This window comes from Bipolaris victoriae (genome assembly GCF_000527765.1).
Source record: "Bipolaris victoriae FI3 unplaced genomic scaffold scaffold_5, whole genome shotgun sequence".
NCBI lineage: Eukaryota > Fungi > Ascomycota > Dothideomycetes > Pleosporales > Pleosporaceae > Bipolaris > Bipolaris victoriae.
This window is the reverse complement of record NW_014575387.1, coordinates 433,710-451,424: the sequence shown is the minus strand read 5'-3', so window position 1 is coordinate 451,424 and position 17,715 is coordinate 433,710. Positions and strand designations below refer to the sequence as shown.

The following is a 17,715-nucleotide window of genomic DNA, read 5'->3' as shown; positions in this document are numbered from 1 at the left end:
CTCGGGGGAGAAGGAAGGCCCAAATCTCGACGTTTCGCTTGCTTATGCGGAGGGGCTCCTATGTGTTCCGTTGAGCATATGAGGAGAGTTTGAGGTTTCTGATAAAAGATGCTTGGATTAGATATATCGTTTATTCAAACGAACCATCTACGCTGTCTTCCGAATCGGTTTCCCGAGAAATTTGGCTTGGACGATGATTTTCCGGAGGCTCGACGTTCTGGAGCCAGGTTTCCACGTTATTGCAAGTTGTAACGCCTGGTCCGTTCTTGTTGTCGTCATCGTCGTCGCCAAAATCCTCCTCCGTCCACTCAGCCGCTCCGGACATGGCGAGCACACGTTGAAGGTGCCATTGCAATGTCAAGAGGCCTGAATCTGGGAGGGGTCGCTTGACTGGGTCATCGGTCGACATTGTAAATTTGGTTCCGCTTTTTAATGGTTCGCGGGCAGTATCATTGTCGGGATCAATCCGATCGAGGGGGCCGTAGCCCTTGCCAGCTGAACGCCGGCCGGCCGAAGACAAAGGTTCATCCATAATGTCCACCTCTTCATGGCGACTGCGCTCTTCAACAACAAGCCAATGAAACTCGATTTCGAGATTTTTCTTGTCGTCTGACAGTTGTATCGGTCGGAGCGCAAATCGGGCAGCCGAGTGAAATCGGTGCAGGGTGGCCGAGAGGGAGATCATGTTCTCCACTGTCTCCGTCCCTCGATTCGGATTGTTAGCATCCACAAACAACTTACTACGCCAACTTTCCACCAATTCTTCTTTCCAAAACATCTTCAGAGTATCCCAAAAATTCACCACTCGCTCCTCATTCTGGCCTCCAAAACCGCTCCATGGGTAAATGTGAGCGGCGTCAATTTCCGCTAGCCTCGTGACCGCGCAAAGGTTTCCATCCCGTTTCTTACAGTTGGACCGAACGCCCTCGTGTCGACCAACACTGTATTCTTGGCCGCCAATTACATTTCCAGATCGAGTTCGCTTGGATCCGGCTAGTATGTTGGTATTGAGAAGGCGGGATGTCGAGGTTGGTTGGTTGGAGACAGTTTTGGATTGCGAGTGTATTGGCGTTGCACTTGCTGCTGTCGGGGTTTTCTCTGGTTGTTTCTGGGACCAGAGCCGAATCGTGTCCAAAGCTTTTTTTTCTGTTGCCAAGCGATGTTCGTCTTCCGCGAAGCATCGCCATGCCAAACGGCTCTGAACCACTTCCCGAATTACTTCGATATCGGCGATTTGGAGAAACGCCCAGGTAATCGAAGGCAACTTCGTTTGGCGGTGGAGTGATTTGAGATTTTGAAAAAGTTGCCGGCGCTCAGCGGAGCGCTCTGTGAAGCCTTGGCCATCCTCCTCTGGCCTCACGTTGGTCCAACCTTGGCGAACAGTATCCATGGTGTTGTTTGCTTATTGGTACCTGTTTTGGGTGATCGCACAGCTTTTATAATAATGTTAGAAATAGAGGGGTAAAACTTACAAGCTGTGGTGGATGAAGAAGAAATGTAAGGTCGAGGTGAGTTGTGTTCTTTATATACTAGATAGCTGTGTACACAACCATGGTTCAAGAAGAACCTGGAAGAAACCATGGCGAATACGAAAGGAGCTTTCGGAACAGAACGAAGAAGTGGCCACTATCGTACCGCGGTTCAAGAAAGAGCCTGTGAGACAAAATGACTATTACGAAAAGAACTATTGGCGGCCGGTCAGACCAAGTAATGTGTCGTATTGACCCCAAATTCTACGCGCCAAAGCCCACGCTACTCGTCTGCTCTTGTACAAAGCATGGCCCTTGTTGGCTGTCTACAGGCTCGTAGGCTAGGCTGGTCTTTTGTTATAATGCTCCTCTACATCAAGTCAGCACCGACCAAAGCTAGCTCCAGCGCAGTGTCGTACAAACTCGAAGCAACCATGTGCAGACGAAATATTGTCAAAATGCCCTCCCGCTGGGGTGTCTGTTTCATTGCTCGTGGGTATCATATCCTTTTATAGGCACCGTGTCGTCCTTTTAGTCCGAGTCCTCGTCGCTCACGTCCATCTCCATTTCGGCATCCGAGTTCTCTTCCTCTTCCTCATCCTCCCTTGCCCGCTTCTGGCCCTTGGCCGCATCTTGTGCGTTGACTGGTACTGCCTTTTCCGGTGCAGTACCAAAGCCTGATGTCTGTGCATGCGCCTCCTGGTCGTCCTCTGCGCGTTCTGGCTCGGGCATCTTGTAGGTTCCGTCGAGCTTGGCCACGGTATCTGACTTTGTCTTTGCGTATGCAATTTGCTGAGCTGCATCAGCTGCTGCACTTTTTAGGGAGGTTCGCAGCAGACGTACCATGTCTTTTCCGAAAAATGTGAAGCCCTGCAGAGCGCGCATCGCTTGTGTCGAAGAGTCGACGTCGCGGAAGACGACATGAGCCTGGCCGCGCATCTTCATGGTCTTGAGGGCGACAATGTCGAGAATAACTCCATATGTGGCGAAGAGCATGTACAGACTCCGCTTGAGGTCGTTCTTCTGGAGCTTGTCGGGCAGATTACGCACATAGAGGCTGGATGAGCGTGAGTGAGTGTGTAGATACAAAAATACAGTGGGTGGCTTACGTTCTGTTTGGAATACCCTCGCTGGCGACGGTGCCTGGAGGTCCTCGGGCAGAAGTAGCCATGGTGCGTACAATGGCTGCTGCTGCGACGTGCAGCGGTGGTGAGGTCGAGCTCCCCGCTGAAAACCGCGGCCAAGACTAAAAGTTCGGGGACGTGCCTTGCCCTGCCATGCTATGCCATACCTTGCCTGGTACCTGCGCCCGTGGAGACTAGAGAACCATGCACGCTCTTTATCTGTTCACTATCTTGGTCCATTTACTGCAAGAGGAGGACAGCAAGAAGAAGGAGAACAAAGGCATGGAGATGGTGGCAGACTCGCCTCTCTCATGATACCGGTTGGGGCCCTTTGCTAACACCCGACCCTCTACCACGTCTTCTTGACGACTCTCCACCTACATCCATACACGCACTCTCCTCCGGCCCAATCGCGACCCTCTCGCAAGCACACCATGGCATCGCCCGTCGTCCTCAGCCCACGGCCTAATCCGCCTGGCGCGGTCATGTTTACCGCGAGCAAGACGAGGACCCTCGCCCTCCCAAGCCACACCACCAAGCCCGTCAAGTCGCCAGCGCCACCCGCGCCCGCCACGATAGCCGGCGATGGCGGCATGGACCTTGCAGAGCAGATGAACGACCGGGTACGGAGCCAGTTCGTCATGGGTCCACGACTAGGAGAGGGTACCTACGCCGTTGTATACCAAGCGCACTACCGCGACAACCCCAAGCACATTGTCGCCATCAAGAAGATCAAATACAACGCCGAGTACCCCAACGGCATCGCCCCCGACGCCATCCGCGAAATGCAATTCCTCTTCGAAATGTCACACCCCAACGTCATCAAACTCCACAACGTCTTCTCCACCAAAGAACAAAACCTATCCCTAGTCCTCGAGCACCTTCCCCTCGGCGACCTCGAGAAGCTCTGGAAGAACAAAGAAATTACATACACAAAAGCAGACATCAAGGCCTGGATGAATATGCTCTGCCAGGGAATATGGTTCTGCCATGAGAACTTCGTCCTCCACCGCGATATCAAAGGCAGCAACGCCCTCATCGCCGCAGACGGCACCATCAAAATCGCCGATTTCGGTCTCGCACGCAGCTTCGCGGATCCAGGCGTCAAAATGACCACCATGGTCATAACGCGCATGTACCGGCCCCTCGAGCTGCTCTACGGCTGCTCGCACTACGGCGGAACAGCAGACATGTGGAGCATAGGCGTTCTCATGGCCGAACTCTGCAAGCGCGACTGGTTTCTATATTCCGACACGGACATGCGCCAGGTCGCTGTCATCTGCGAGAAATTCGGGACCCCGACGGAAGAGACGTGGCCGGGCGTTACGTCTTTGCCTTACTACGTCGCCCCCGATAAACAGACGGGACCGCAGGGTGCTACTGCGTTCAGACAGACCCGCCCGCGTAGCTGGTGGAAGCAAGAGTTCCCCACCCTCGGAGATGATGGGTGCGATTTCATCAGGGGCTTGTTGACGCTGGATCCGCAAAAGAGGTATACAGCAAGGAAGGCGCTCGAGGATAAGTGGTGGACTAATGCGCCGCGTCCGACTAAGAAGGAGAATTTGCCAAAGGAAGGTGGGGGTACCAAGGCTATGGGTGAGGATTTGAAGCGGAGAGGGGGAGAAACGCCTGCGAATGGTCGTGCTGATAAGGTGGCCAGGAAGCTGGATTTCGGGTCCATGGGCTGAAATCCTGCAAAACCCTGTCTCTCACTCTCTCTTTTCTCCCATACATGCTTTCCAGTCCAAGATCCCTCTCTTCCAGTCAATGTTTTCATGGCGTCCATGGCGATATTGCATCTGTCGCTTTTTTTTAAAGCACTCATCCAACAATAGCTTAGATAATTTATGCTGTATTCGTCTGCTCTCTTGGCATCTCGAATCAGATTCCATTTCAAATCGGGACATCAGTTCCCTTCCACCGACCTCTTACATAATGAAATCTGAATGTGCACTCGAGGTTCGACTTTGTCTACTCTCCAAACATGTGCATTTCTTCCCCCCACGCTGTTCAATGACAACCAGAAATTACTCAGACAAAAACTTGAACTTTTCCAAACAAATTCACTGTCAATCACCATTTACAAAGTTCGTTGTATCACATGCATCGAATCATTGTACACTTTCAATCGTAAATGGCATCCATGCGCCTTGCTTTTGTATTCATCTAATCGTCTTCATTCTTATCGTCACATATTCCATATTCCATATTCCATATCCCTTGTTTACTTGACCAGCTTGCATACAAGGTCGCCAGAGTCGACAGAGTCACCCTCGCGTACGGACAGTCCACTAACCTTTCCAGAGTGTGGTGCTGAGATTACCATCTCCATCTTCATAGCGCTCAGGATAGCAACAGGGTCACCCTTCTTGACATCGCTGCCATCGTGAACACGCACCTCAACCAGTACACCAGACATGGGCGAGCCAATCTGGCTGCTGTCGGTGGGATCAGCCTTCGGCCGTGAAACGTTCTCAATGGCTGCGTGCTGGTCCTCAACGGTAACGACACGGGTCTCACCGTTCATCTCGTAAAAGACCTCACGGAGACCAGTCTGCTCAGAGAGCGGGCCAATGGCCAGGAGCTTGAGAATGAGCACTTTACCCTTCTCTAGCTCAACGTGGAACTCCTCGCCAATCTCAGGACGAGCCAAGAAGTACCGAGTAGGCAGCACAGAGAGATCTCCGTACTTGGTGGTCCACTTCTTGTAGTCCTCAAAGACCTTGGGGTACATGATGTGGGATGAAACATCACACTCGGTGGCATCACCCCACTTCGCCTTGAGCTCAGACTTGATCTTGACAATGTCCACGGGCTCAAGATAGAGACCGGGGCGCTTGTCCATCTTCCTGCGGCCACGCAGAGCCTGTGTGCGAAGAGGTTCTGGGAATCCGCCGTAGGGCTGACCCATGAGACCCTCAAAGAACTCCAGGACTGACGACGGGAAGTCAAGTTGTTCAGCCTTGGCTAGAACGTCATCGTAGGAAAGCTTGTTGGACACCATAAACTGGGCCAAGTCACCGACAACCTTGGATGTAGGAGTGACCTTGACAATGTCACCAAGCAAGTCGTTGGCTTGCTCATAAGCCTTCTTGGTTTGAGCCCACTGCTCACCAAGACCCTGCTGAGCAGCCTGGAAGATGAGGTTGGTGAGTTGACCTCCGGGAATTTCGTGCTCGTAGACCTCGGGGTCAGGTCCTGTAAGACCAGCCTCAAAGGGCGAGTAGACAAGACGGAGCTGAGCCCAGTAGGCATCGAGGTTGCGGATCATGTGGGCGTCCAGACCGGCGTCGAAATCGGTGCCCTCGAGAGATGCAAGGATGGCTCCAACGCTGGGCTGGGAAGTCATACCAGACATGCTGTCGATGGCGGCATCAACGGCGTCAGCACCAGCCTCGGCGCAAGCAACCATGGATGCCACACCGGTACCGGCAGAGTCGTGAGTGTGGACGTGGATAGGAAGGTCAGGGTACTTCTTGCGGATAGTGCCAACCAAAAGGCGAGCAGCGCGAGGCTTGAGTACACCAGCCACTGTTGACGTGCGAATTAGTATGTGTTTCACAGTCGGTAAAACGATATGACTTACTGTCCTTGATGCCAAGAATGTGGGCGCCCATCTTGACAATCTTCTCAACGACGTCCAAGTAGTACTCCAAGTTGTACTTCTTCTTAGGGTTCAACACTAAAATGCAGAGTTAGCAGATTCTTATTTGCTTCGAAAATATGGTCACTCACTGTCACCACTGATGCAGACTGTCGCTTCGGCAACACCACCAGCCTTGAGAACAGCCTTGACACCAACCTCGAGCTGCTCAACATCGTTCAGCGCGTCAAAGACACGGAAGATGTCGACACCGTTCTTCTTGGCTTGCTCACAGAAGTGGTAGATGGCGTTGTCGGGCAGGGAAGAGTATGCAACACCGTTGGCACCACGGAGAAGCATCTGGAAGGGAATGTTGGGCACAAGCTTCCTCATCTTCCTCAGACGGTCCCATGGGTCCTCGTAAAGGAAACGCATGGCAACGTCAAAGGTAGCACCACCCCAGCACTCGAGAGCCCAGGCGTTGGAGAAAGCATGGCTAGTCTCCTTGGCAATGTTGAGGAGGTCAACGGTTCGGACACGAGTAGCGAGAAGCGACTGGTGGGCATCACGCCAGGTGGTGTCCATGATGAGACAGCCCTTGTTGGCACGCACAGCCTTTGCAAAGCCCTCGGGACCATCCTTCAAGATGACGTTCCTCCAACCCTCTGTGCAAGGAGCGGAGGTGTCGACCTTTTTGCCGGTGTGGTCGTGGATGGCGGGAATGGGGACAACACCCTTGAACTTGGGTTCGCCAATCTGTCCCTTGATCTGGCTGCCGTTGACAGCCAGGTCACCGAGATATGCGAGCAGCTTTTGAGCACGGTTCTGGGATCCAATAAGATCGAACAGAGCCGGGGTATCGTCGATGAAAGTGGTCCAGCACTGGCCATCCACGAAGGTAGGGTGTGTGAGAAGCTTGATCAAGAAAGGAATGTTGGTCTTGACTCCACGGATACGGAACTCGACCAGTGCACGCAGCATCTTACGGCGTACAATTTCGTAGGTCGAACCACGGCAGGAGCACTTTACCAACATGGAATCGTAATGGGCTTTAAGATGGTTAGCTCAGGCCCAGGTATCTGGGTGAAAGTGTACTTACGAGTGATGATGGCTCCTGCGAAACCGTTACCACCGTCAAGACTAGGTAAATGTTAGCATTTTGTCTACGCATTGAAGGCTTATAGCTATCAACGTACCGGACACCGTTTCCACCAGCGGAACGGTATACCTCAATTTTTCCAGTGTCAGGCGCGAAGCTCTGAGCGGGATCTTCGGTGGTGATACGGCATTGGAAGGCAAAACCGCGAGTAGAGATGTGATCTTGAGTCAGACCGAGCTGCTCAAGGGAAGCGCCTGCGGCAATCTGGATCTGTGCGGCAACAATATCGATGCCAGTGACTTCTTCGGTAATGGTGTGCTCAACCTGAATACGGGGGTTGATTCTGGAAGGGTATTAGCGATGGTACGACAAGTTCATCCCTGGCATACATACTCGATGAAGTAGTAGCGGTTCTGCTGATCAACCAGGAATTCAGCAGTACCCGCGTTCCTGTACTTGACGCTCTGCGCCAGCCTGACAGCGTCGGCAAGAATGGCATCACGGGTCTCAACCGGGAGATCCTTGGCCGGAGCAATCTCAACGACCTTTTGGTGACGACGCTGGACACTGCAGTCACGCTCGTACAGATGGACGACATTACCCTGGTTGTCACCCAGAAGCTGGACTTCAATGTGCTTGGGCTTGTCGAGGAATCGCTCGATGAAGACGGTTCCGTTGCCGAAAGCCGACTTGGCTTCTGATGTGGCACGCTCAAAGTTATCTTTGAGAGTCGACTGCTCACGCACTACACGCATACCACGACCACCACCGCCAAACGCGGCCTTGATGATGATGGGGAAACCATACTCATCGGTAAAGGCCTTGGCGTCTTCGAACTTGTCGACAGGGCCAGGGGTTCCCGGTACAACGGGGACGTTGCACTTGACGGCGAGCTTTCGCGCGGAGACCTTGTCGCCGAGGGCGTCAATGGTATCGGGAGAGGGGCCAACGAACTAAACGAGCAAAATGGGTTAGCGCTGGTTGGACGTGGATGTAAGGATTGCATATGCAAGGATTCAGCAAAAAAGAGCGTGGTGGTGTTGAGGTGTGCCGTCTGCGAGGATCGGCGCCGGGCAGGTGGGCGATCGGCCCCGCCAAGGGCGATAGGCTGAAGTGCGGGCAATACTCTAGGCATGTGGCAGCCCCTCCACGCGCTTTCGTCATAGCGTAAACAAAATGGTCAAAGACTCACAATGAGGCCGGCCTTTTCCACGTTGCGGGCAAACTCTGCATTCTCCGACAGGAAACCATAACCCGGGTGAATCATGTTGACATTGTGCTCGACGGCAATCTTGATGATCTCGTCGCCGGCCAGGTAGGCGCCGACAGGCGTGTACTGACCCCGCGCGCCAATCTCGTAGGCCTCGTCGGCCTTTTGCCTGTGCATGCTGAGGCGGTCCTCATGACTGTAGACGGCCACTGTGTGCAGCGACAGCTCGTGGGCTGTGCGGAAAATGCGGATAGGGATCTCTCCTCGGTTGGCCACTGACAGACACGTGTTAGAGGCGGCCAGAGGCGGATTACGTGCCATTGGATCGCGCAGACGTACCCAACAGCTTCTTGAGCTGCATAATGGAGCTGCTGGCGCGCAGCTTGTGGTGCACCGAGTTTCTGTGGGGGTGGTGCTCGCCATGGTCCTCGTCAAAGTCGTTGTCGTCAATGGCCGACGAGCTGGCCGGGTCCATTGCGAGGCCTGACATTGTGACAGACGGCTTTGTGTGGTGCAATTGGAGGGGACGAGGAGGATGGTGAGGGGGAATGAGGGGAGGGGAAAAGGGAGGGTGAGAGAGGGAGGGGAAGGAGAGGTCTGAGAGGGGTGCAAGAGAGCAGGTGGAGGGCCAATTTATTGATGGCAGCGCCTATCGGAGAGGCAGGGCCTGGCGCAGTCGCTGGAGCTGTGGCTGCTTCGAGTGACTGGAGCCCAGGACGCAAGTTTAATCCCGAAACAGCTGTAGAGAGCCAAGGCAGATGGAGGCGTGGTGGCCCAAGGTTGCCAGAGTCTCCGTCGGCGGCGTCAGAAGCAAGCACGGGCTAGGTGCATGCCACGCCACGGCCAGAGCTTCACCGGGCGCGGGGGGTGAGCATGGGAGAGCTCTGGCTAGTCATGGAGGGGCAGCGTAGCCGACGCAAGATGGTTTCGAGAGAGGATTGCGTACGCCGCCCATGGTATCCGCCCGCCAAACACACCGGAAACCTCTCTGGCCTACTGCTCCCCCATCCTCCCCACGCCGCCAGCCTCAATCCGCTGTCCGCATTGGCTCAGCGCCCTCTTCACCGCTCTCGCTGCCGCACCCGCTGTGAGCCTAGGTCCATAGAGCTCTGCTCCAGTTTGCTCTACCCATTACCTCTTCCTCCCCGCCGCTGACCATGTTCGGATCAAGTTCGGCCCCGCGGATAAATCCCACCACATCACATCGCACAAAGCGCTTTTCTTCGGCCTAGCTACATGTTTGGCTGCCTCTTTGCCTAGCCCGCTGCCTGTCTCACTCGTGGACAATAGGCATTTGAAAGCGGGCCCTGCCGCGGCTGTATCAGACATGTCCGCCAAGCCGACTTGGTGATGAGGTTAGAGTTTCCAAATCCGATCCATGGAACCTTAATCCGGAGAGAGAGATGCTCGCCGCATGCACCTGCAGAGCTCCAGAGCCCCCCAGCCAAGACGCGGAAGCCGCTGCTGTAAGCGACGAGGGCGCGAGGCATGGCTATTCACGCTCCATGAGGTGAAAGAGTGGGGTTGTGGTTAGAGATGCAGGCGATAAAGCTTGGCACAGGCCCTGACGAATACTAGTCGATTTGAAACAACCTTATCTCTTCAATTCACCCACCAACGACCAGTCTGACCCACCCCTGCGAGACCTCCACACACAAACCAAGGCGCTTGCCAACAGGCCCTGACAAAGCTCGCCGTGGCGGGACAGCCATCACGAGTCGACATCACTACCACTGATACTGCTCGGCACTGTTTGCACCCGCTTTGGTCATCTTGCACAGGCGGTGTACAAGTATGTTGAGGTGGGTGGCTACAAAGGTTTCACATGAGCACTACCTACTATGCTGTTACTACTACTCGGTGGGGGAACCGTCGTAACCCTGTTCTTAGCGGGGTAGTACTAAGGTAGCTACGCCTAGTAGTGAGGCCAACGACATGAGTTCGAGACCACCACCACCACCCTCCCCCAAAAACCACTGGCAAACCACATTCAGTCTCTCCACATAGCTTGTACTCTTGCATCCTTGCGTTGTCATGTTGGATGCAGGTATCTACATCTAGTTTGACATTTTCAGGTTTCAGACCCTTGCAGCCGCCATGCGACTATGTGCACCAGTACAAGACTGACAGCCATCTTTGTCGCCGTCTGTCTTCGCATTAGGTTAAAGCACTTACCAAACCAAGATCGTTGCATCACCAACTGCACACTCTTGAGTACACGGTTTTGTGCCTAATGCTACGCTTACCCAAGGCCTAGTCTAGTTGGTCCCTCAAAGCTTTATCCGCCCACAACGTTCACACTATACTAAGTACCCCATTCCGCCTCGGTCCCGGCCCTCTTCCTCAATACTGTCTACAGTACCTCTTATACTTTTCATCATGCGTGCAACGCTCGCAATCAATGGCTTAATCTCGTCTAACCAAGTTCCCAATCTGCACTCACCGGTGGCAAAACCATTGTGCATGCAGTCCAGTTACTCTTTTGCAACGCACCCGGTGGTTGTCCCCCACTGACGTGGAGTTTGGACAGGGTCACCTTAGCCGACCGCTCCAATCTTAGCTCCTCTGAGGCGAGGTCTCCGGCTGCAGCATCGACCACTTCCTGCCTTAACCAGGGTCTTGTGTAAGGATAGCCCCGGTCAGCCGCTACCAACACCGGAACACTTTACTCCAACGTCGTCTTAGTCTTATTTATCATGAAATGGTCTTGGTTTGCTGCGCATGCGCTCGTCAATCTACCAAACCTGTTAGCAGACGCTGTAGCACCATTTGCTTTGACGGCCGCCACGTCCTGTCGTTCGCCATTTGCCGCAACCTCTGGGTTGGTGGCTACTTTACCAAATCTACAGACAAGCGCTTGATTAGAGTATTCAACTAGTTCGATTTACTTGGACAGACGCGGCAAAGTCTCGAACTTGGAAATGCAAAAGACCCTGTCTCCAGCAACGCTGAATATGCTGCACAATCCCCGAGCTAGCTTCATGGGAGCAACGGGCTTAGTCTACTTGGCCTGCATATCGAACAGGGTTTTCTCATCCAGAAATAGCGCCATGACAGGCAATAGTAGCATATGCTCTTTTTCACTATCCTCTTTATCTACAGCCTCGCCTTCCGCTTTATCAGCTTGGCCGGTACCTTGTTGTCGCGTTACTCACCAATTTTAACAACATGCCCAATTTTCTCTTCTTGGATTTTATAAATAATTTTCTTTTGAATGGTAACTGATTCTGCATCACTCTGTGATGTGTCCTGCTTCTCATGAGCTTCGTTCCGTTTGAACCCATCACCCTCGTTCCCGCGTTTAAGACTTTGGACTGATCCGACTCGATAACTTTAACCAACTTGCCTTTAATCGATACGAACTGTTGGCGAGGTAAGCATATTCCGATGTAAATACATCGCCGTTAGGATGATAGTTTCCGTACGCCATGACATCTGGCCTGGCCTTCATTCTAGCCAATCAAAGTAGGGAACCGAACCGTGCGTGTGCTTAAAGCAACGATACGCAGTTAGGTTTCGCCCGTTTTGCACTTTGAGGCTTTAGTATTGACTCCACTTTTCTTACTCTCTCCAGGCGAACACACTCGATGCGCCTCTCACCTATACTCGCCTTCTACTTTTCGCAAGCCGTCCTCCTCAATACTTAAACCAAAACCGATATGCATACACAAGAATGATGTTGGCAAAAGAAGAAAAGTCGAGAAATTTAAAGTCTTCAAAGGAAGGATGGGGACGATCCCATCAAAACTATCGGGAGTGCAAGTCTTGACAGCAGCAGTAACACCGACTTCAAAGAGGTCACTACGCCAAGATAATCAAGCGGAAACACTTAAAACTACCGATCGTCTCCATTTGCAGCGAATTCATTCCTTCAAGAGCTGGTTCTGCGACACCTGCCAAATTTTCGTACGTCCAGCAACGGACACGGTGGTACAGAGCCCGAACTTACCAAAGACTACATAGCCAGCAAAAAAAAAAAGGTGAGACCGCCATCTTCGGTCCAATCATCAAGATTCCGGTGGCGAGGATCTCAGAAGGCGAGAAAGAAAACCTTATTGACACCATGCATCCATATGGGCTGTCCCCGGGAGAGAGAAAATAAGATACCAGGATGGGAGAAGTCAGCATGATCACAGTCCTGGAACCTAGCCTCTCCAGTGATGCAGAGATACCTGCAGTATCAATCCCGATTTCCCAGTTCCATCCGGAAAAGCCATATTCACCCCCTTTTTCATACTGTTTTAACGCCCATAAATCTGCCACAAAACATCAGCCATGCCACTCCCCATCCAGCTTCTCCTCCAACTTCCCCAACTTCCTTCTCTCCAACTACTCGCCCAACTATTCCTCCTCCTCACCTCTCAGCTTCTTGCAGACAGAACAGCTGCATTCGTGACGTCCTCCTCCGTCCTGGCCCTCCGTAACAGCGGCGTCGTTCTTGTTCAACTCCTCCAAAAGACACTGCTCGTCCTTATCGCCAGCATCTTATCTAATCGATTTGACGACTTCGTCTCCCTCGCCCTTGCCCTGTTTCATCTTACTTTTCTTCGACTTAGGCGTCCATTCCTCGTCCTTGGTACGGTCTTGGACGTCATCTGCATAATTTCCATCTTCCGTATCGGACTTGATGTCTTTTGGTGGGATGTACTCTGCGTCTTGCATCTAGCTTGGTGTTAGTTTCTTTTCATATCTGTTTTCTCTGTGGTGGAATTGTGGTACCTTTTTCACGCTGCGTTTTAGCTCGACGAGTTCTCCAGTGCCGAGTATGCGGCCGGGACCATCGAAGTAGGAGCGTTTGCGGGGCATGCTTGGGTTAGATTGGTTTGGTTGCGGGGGCTTGTGTGGTGTTTTTGGTTTGGGAGTTGAGGAAATGTGGATGAGAGAGAAGTACGTCCAATAGATATAGTGTTGGGAAACTTGATGCCAGCAGGTGAAGGTAGTACTAACTGATTTATTAGCCTCGGTCGCCACCTATCGATTGAGTTGTTGCGATGAGGTCAGGGTGAAGGCAGCATGCACTATTGCTGTGCGCCTGTAGTAGTAATACAATAAAACTATGCAATGCTCTCTTCAACTCATCTCACCTCATTAATCAATTCAGGAAAAGCACAGCTCATTTTACCTTGTCATTGCTATCAACGTAGACCGTATCTCATTGAACTCACTACTAATCCCTTCGTCCTATTACCACGAATGCAGGACCATTACTACACCAAAACGCAAAAATCCAGCAGCTTGCGCAGTTGGTGTGCTGTCCATTCTACTGATTGAAACGACTCGCGCTCTTTCAACATGAAGCTAAACATTCATACCTCACCAATCATTGCAAGATGTTAAATATGGCAGAATAGCTGCCATTCAACTTTTTATGTTGTATTGGGATTACTTCCCATGCTGCTGTTGTAGTTACATTATATAATGCAGCTAAAGAGATCCTAGAATGGCACCCGTTCAACTCATACCATGTACACCATGGAATCAAAAGAATAAAATCACATGAAAAATAACGGCATTAATATCGATCGTGAATTGGTTGGAATAAAATGCGCCTAGTGACAGAACGATGCTGGGCCACTAGTCCGTGACCGGCGCTCGCTTACGGTACCCGCGCTACCTTCACCATCATCACAAAAAAAACTATTCTCGACTCGACATAGTCACGTCGGAACAGCAAAAAGAGAATTTCCGACACCGGGAATCGAACCCGGGCCTTGCCGGCACTGAACAGTGAACTGACTCTGCAATGAGAGCGGCAAATCCTAGCCACTAGACCATATCGGATTTTGATGGAAGAGCTTGGAATTAATGTGTTTATAGACTTAGATATATCATCCTAACACGCTGATGGGATATCGAGTTTAGATAATCTTTCATCTTTGCGCTCCTAAAATCGGGGTAGTAGGTTCTGATATCGATAACAATGTGCCAACCCTTTTGTGCCCCTCAGTGTGACTCTACTGCGTCCGCCACGGGGCAGCAACACTAGTATTATCATGGATCACCGAACTTAGTTATTTTGCAAACACATTCAATTTCTTCAAAAGATCAACAAGAGTAGTCTGAAAGAGAACATATAATGTATCAACCAATTGTGCACACTGCAAGAAACGAACAGATGAGGGAAAATAACATTTGTTCAAAGACACCAACTTTCATCGAGCCTAACCCAACACCGGCGTATCCGCTCTCTCTGGCGAGATTGAAGCCGCTACTGGAATCAGACCCAGCAATTTCATGCCATTTTCCAGAACAATCGCAGTGGCTTCGTATAGCGCAGCAAGCCCTGGAGTGACACCTTCACCCTCCCCGTCCGCTTCCTCAACTTCCTCATCATCTTGTGCAAGGCACTCAGCCAGCTGCTCAGTCACGCTAGCAAGATACGTGACGACGCCCGCCGGCTCAAGTGAGCTATACGTTGCCTTTACGACTTCTGGGTACTGAGCCAGGATACGCAACAGGTTTGCTTGGTCTTCTTCGGCCAATACTTCGTAGTCTTCATCCGAAGGTTCGGCTGCAGAATCGACGTTTTTGAGGAGGAGATGAAGTCGGGTCAGCCAGTACTGGAGATCTGGTCCTGATCCGAGTTTGAAAGAGGTCATTAAGCTGGTGTCGAAGGCGTGGGCGGTGACCAGGCGGGTGGAAAGCTCTTGGATGAGAAGTGCGGATGTCGCCAGACCCTCTTTGGCTTTATCCAGTTCACCCATCAAAGCAAGTTTGTTTGTGTCTGATCCAGGCAAGGCCTTCATTGCTTCCTCGCATGCATCTAGTATATTCTGAGGCTTGTAGCCTTTGCCTAGTGCCGCTGCCATCTTTGAAGTTTCGCTGAATTTGACATGCTGTAGCTTGCTGGAAAGATCTTTCAAGTCCAAAGCCTCCAAGATCTTGATGATTTGTCCGAAGTGGACGCTGTTATCACTAGCCACGACGTAAATCATCTTATCGAACGAGTACTTCCTTGACCTTTCCAGTACAGCAGCAAGGTCGCGAAGAAGATACGTGCTAGCTCCAGTACGGTCGCGGATAATGGCAGTTCCGGATTTCACGCCTAGTTTCTGCATATGAACGATCCACGCTCCTCCACTTTCCTCCGAGATGCTCTTGTCTTTCAACATCTGCTCGACTTCGATCATAGTGTCTTGGCCGATCTGAGACTCTCCAGTGTACTCATCAAAGTGAATACCGAGTCGTTCGTAAAACTCGGTATAGTTGTCAATATTGACGTTCCTAACACGTTCCCAAAATGCCACAAGTGCTTCGTCGCCGTCTTCGAGCTTCCTGAAGGCTTCGTTCCGTTCGGCAAAGATGCCTTTGCTTTCGATCTCAACTTGCGCCTCCCCCTTGTCTACTCCTTCTTTGGCTACTTCATCACGTGTCTGTTTGCTTGCAGCTTGCTCTGGTTTAAAGTCCTCTTCAATCTTGTGATAGACTTGGAGGAGATGGCCAATAGGATCTGCTTCATATGCCTCTTCTGAACCATACTTGGCCCACCCGACGTAGAGTAGAGCAATGGGCTTACCCCAATCACCGAGGTAGTTGATGCGCGTGACATCCCATCCCATTGATTCGTACAGCCGGCCGATGAAGGCGCCGATAACTGTGCTGCGAAGGTGTTTCCCCTGAAATTCGCTTGTGATGTTTGGTGATGAGAACTCAACTACAAGTTTCTGGCGCACATGTTCTTTCGTCAAAAAGCTACCATATGTGCTCTTTCTGTCCGAGATGTATGGTAACAGAAAGCGTGGTACAGCGTCGAACTTGAGGAAAAATCGCAGATGTACTCCATCAGGTAGAGGAGGTTCGAAGAGACCATGGTCTTTCGGGAACTATCATCGCGTTAGTTTTGAAGCTCTCAACACACGAAAGTGAACTGACCTTGTCCACCAACTCCGCTGACAACTCATCTGGCTTGCAGCCAGGCTGCAATCTCGGGATAGTGACGGACAGGTCCCCATTGAATATATTATTCGGCCATTGTATAGACTTAAATGCGTCTTGAATGTCACCCGTCACAAGATCGGAAAGGGCATGAGCCAGGGACGAACGGCAGATATCAAGAGGGTTGAAGAGAGGGTTGGCTCCATTGTTTCCAGTTTTCATTTCTGAAATAAAAAGGTGATCTAGCCATTGCTCTAAGCCGGCAAGGCTGAGTGTCGATGGACCGGCCATGTTTGGTGTTCAGCCTCGTGACGATAACGAAGCCAACTGTAAGGCGTACGTATTTTGCCACACGAGAGCAATCCAAAACAAACGTAGCAAGAAGGCCTTTACTATATCACTTAACCCATTGTTTTCGCCTTTTTCCCCTCTCACAAGGGTGGTTACGGCTATCTTCACGAATGCCGAGTTTCAGCCTTGAAGGATTGTGCCTGCCACGTTGTTGAAAATCTGCTAGTTATCGTGTTCGCTTGGGATTGGTGGTATGGCTTAAATGCACATTGGCGTGTATCCTGTTGGTGGTTGCACTCGTTGGGCAATGGAGAGCTGATTGCACTAGCCAGCTGACTTCCATGTCTGGAGTCCGAGCGCTGCATTGCGCTGCATTTTTCAGGATGTGAATTACCTCGTATAATGAGAACGTTAAAGATGCTTAGGGAGATGTTGTCTACCCGAACTTATATGAGTTCACTGAATTTGCCTGCCAGAAAATGACGTCGGTATCCAAACTGATATCGAACTGTGAACTGATTGATGAGAAAAACAATATGATAGGAGCTTAAAGCATTAGTCAGAAATTCTTACCACTGTAACTACAGAAGTGTGTCCTGTGATCTAGCGATTGGGCTGCAGTATGAGGGATGACCTCATCGACAATGGTTTGCTACACCAATCCCACGCTGCATTTGGATGAGTCTCAGATTATATACTCACGGTCTGGGACGCAGATCAACACCTCTATGAACTTGGTTTAGTGTTTGATAGATGACATACTACCCTGTTGAACAAGGCGAGAGGTAGGGTGGATGCGAAATGAGTGTGAGGATCTATGTCTCCCTGGTTGCGCAAAGGAGGGGCATACCAATACCCCCCTAACCCCCACTCCTACCCCTGAGAAGAGAACAGCACCTATGTAAGAGGATGCTCAGTAATCTTTTGATCTCCATCTATACTGCATCTTTGCCCTTTGAACTGCGGGGTGAACTTCAACCCTGAAAGCATAGTCGGCCTCGTATTTGCTCTGTCTAGAACAGAAATCGAGACACTAAAACGTCACTAGAAACGGTCATTTTGTA

The 17,715-nt window shown here is 51.4% G+C and overlaps 7 protein-coding genes across 7 annotated transcripts; 2 read left to right on the top strand and 5 right to left on the bottom strand.

The window, feature by feature from the left end:
- Positions 1 to 130: 130 nt before the first annotated feature.
- Positions 131 to 1,390, bottom strand: COCVIDRAFT_86575 (hypothetical protein; the record flags this gene model as incomplete). The annotated part of the gene is made up of 1 exon (XM_014706133.1): positions 131 to 1,390. One exon carries the CDS (start codon positions 1,388 to 1,390, stop codon positions 131 to 133), a length of 1,260 nt encoding a protein of 419 aa, XP_014561619.1.
- Positions 1,391 to 1,831: 441 nt separating this feature from the next.
- COCVIDRAFT_86665 (hypothetical protein) lies at positions 1,832 to 1,984 on the top strand (the record flags this gene model as incomplete). Its single annotated transcript, XM_014706132.1, has 1 exon — positions 1,832 to 1,984. The coding sequence occupies one exon, from the start codon at positions 1,832 to 1,834 to the stop codon at positions 1,982 to 1,984; it is 153 nt and encodes a 50-aa protein (XP_014561618.1).
- Positions 1,985 to 2,000: 16 nt separating this feature from the next.
- COCVIDRAFT_86649 (hypothetical protein) lies at positions 2,001 to 2,640 on the bottom strand (the record flags this gene model as incomplete). Its single annotated transcript, XM_014706131.1, has 3 exons — positions 2,001 to 2,261; positions 2,313 to 2,526; positions 2,579 to 2,640. The coding sequence occupies 3 exons, from the start codon at positions 2,638 to 2,640 to the stop codon at positions 2,001 to 2,003; spliced, it is 537 nt and encodes a 178-aa protein (XP_014561617.1).
- Positions 2,641 to 3,027: 387 nt separating this feature from the next.
- Positions 3,028 to 4,281, top strand: COCVIDRAFT_11992 (hypothetical protein; the record flags this gene model as incomplete). The annotated part of the gene is made up of 1 exon (XM_014705969.1): positions 3,028 to 4,281. The coding sequence occupies one exon, from the start codon at positions 3,028 to 3,030 to the stop codon at positions 4,279 to 4,281; it is 1,254 nt and encodes a 417-aa protein (XP_014561455.1).
- A 536-nt stretch (positions 4,282 to 4,817) lies between these two features.
- Positions 4,818 to 8,975, bottom strand: COCVIDRAFT_86439 (hypothetical protein; the record flags this gene model as incomplete). Its single annotated transcript, XM_014706130.1, has 8 exons — positions 4,818 to 6,124; positions 6,180 to 6,275; positions 6,329 to 7,225; positions 7,276 to 7,316; positions 7,373 to 7,618; positions 7,669 to 8,228; positions 8,468 to 8,760; positions 8,825 to 8,975. The coding sequence occupies 8 exons, from the start codon at positions 8,973 to 8,975 to the stop codon at positions 4,818 to 4,820; spliced, it is 3,591 nt and encodes a 1,196-aa protein (XP_014561616.1).
- Positions 8,976 to 12,826: 3,851 nt separating this feature from the next.
- Positions 12,827 to 13,291, bottom strand: COCVIDRAFT_33604 (hypothetical protein; the record flags this gene model as incomplete). The annotated part of the gene is made up of 3 exons (XM_014706129.1): positions 12,827 to 12,955; positions 12,989 to 13,147; positions 13,205 to 13,291. The coding sequence occupies 3 exons, from the start codon at positions 13,289 to 13,291 to the stop codon at positions 12,827 to 12,829; spliced, it is 375 nt and encodes a 124-aa protein (XP_014561615.1).
- A 1,355-nt stretch (positions 13,292 to 14,646) lies between these two features.
- On the bottom strand, positions 14,647 to 16,651 carry COCVIDRAFT_86394 (hypothetical protein; the record flags this gene model as incomplete). The annotated part of the gene is made up of 2 exons (XM_014706128.1): positions 14,647 to 16,308; positions 16,358 to 16,651. The coding sequence occupies 2 exons, from the start codon at positions 16,649 to 16,651 to the stop codon at positions 14,647 to 14,649; spliced, it is 1,956 nt and encodes a 651-aa protein (XP_014561614.1).
- Between the last annotated feature and the right edge of the window lie 1,064 nt (positions 16,652 to 17,715).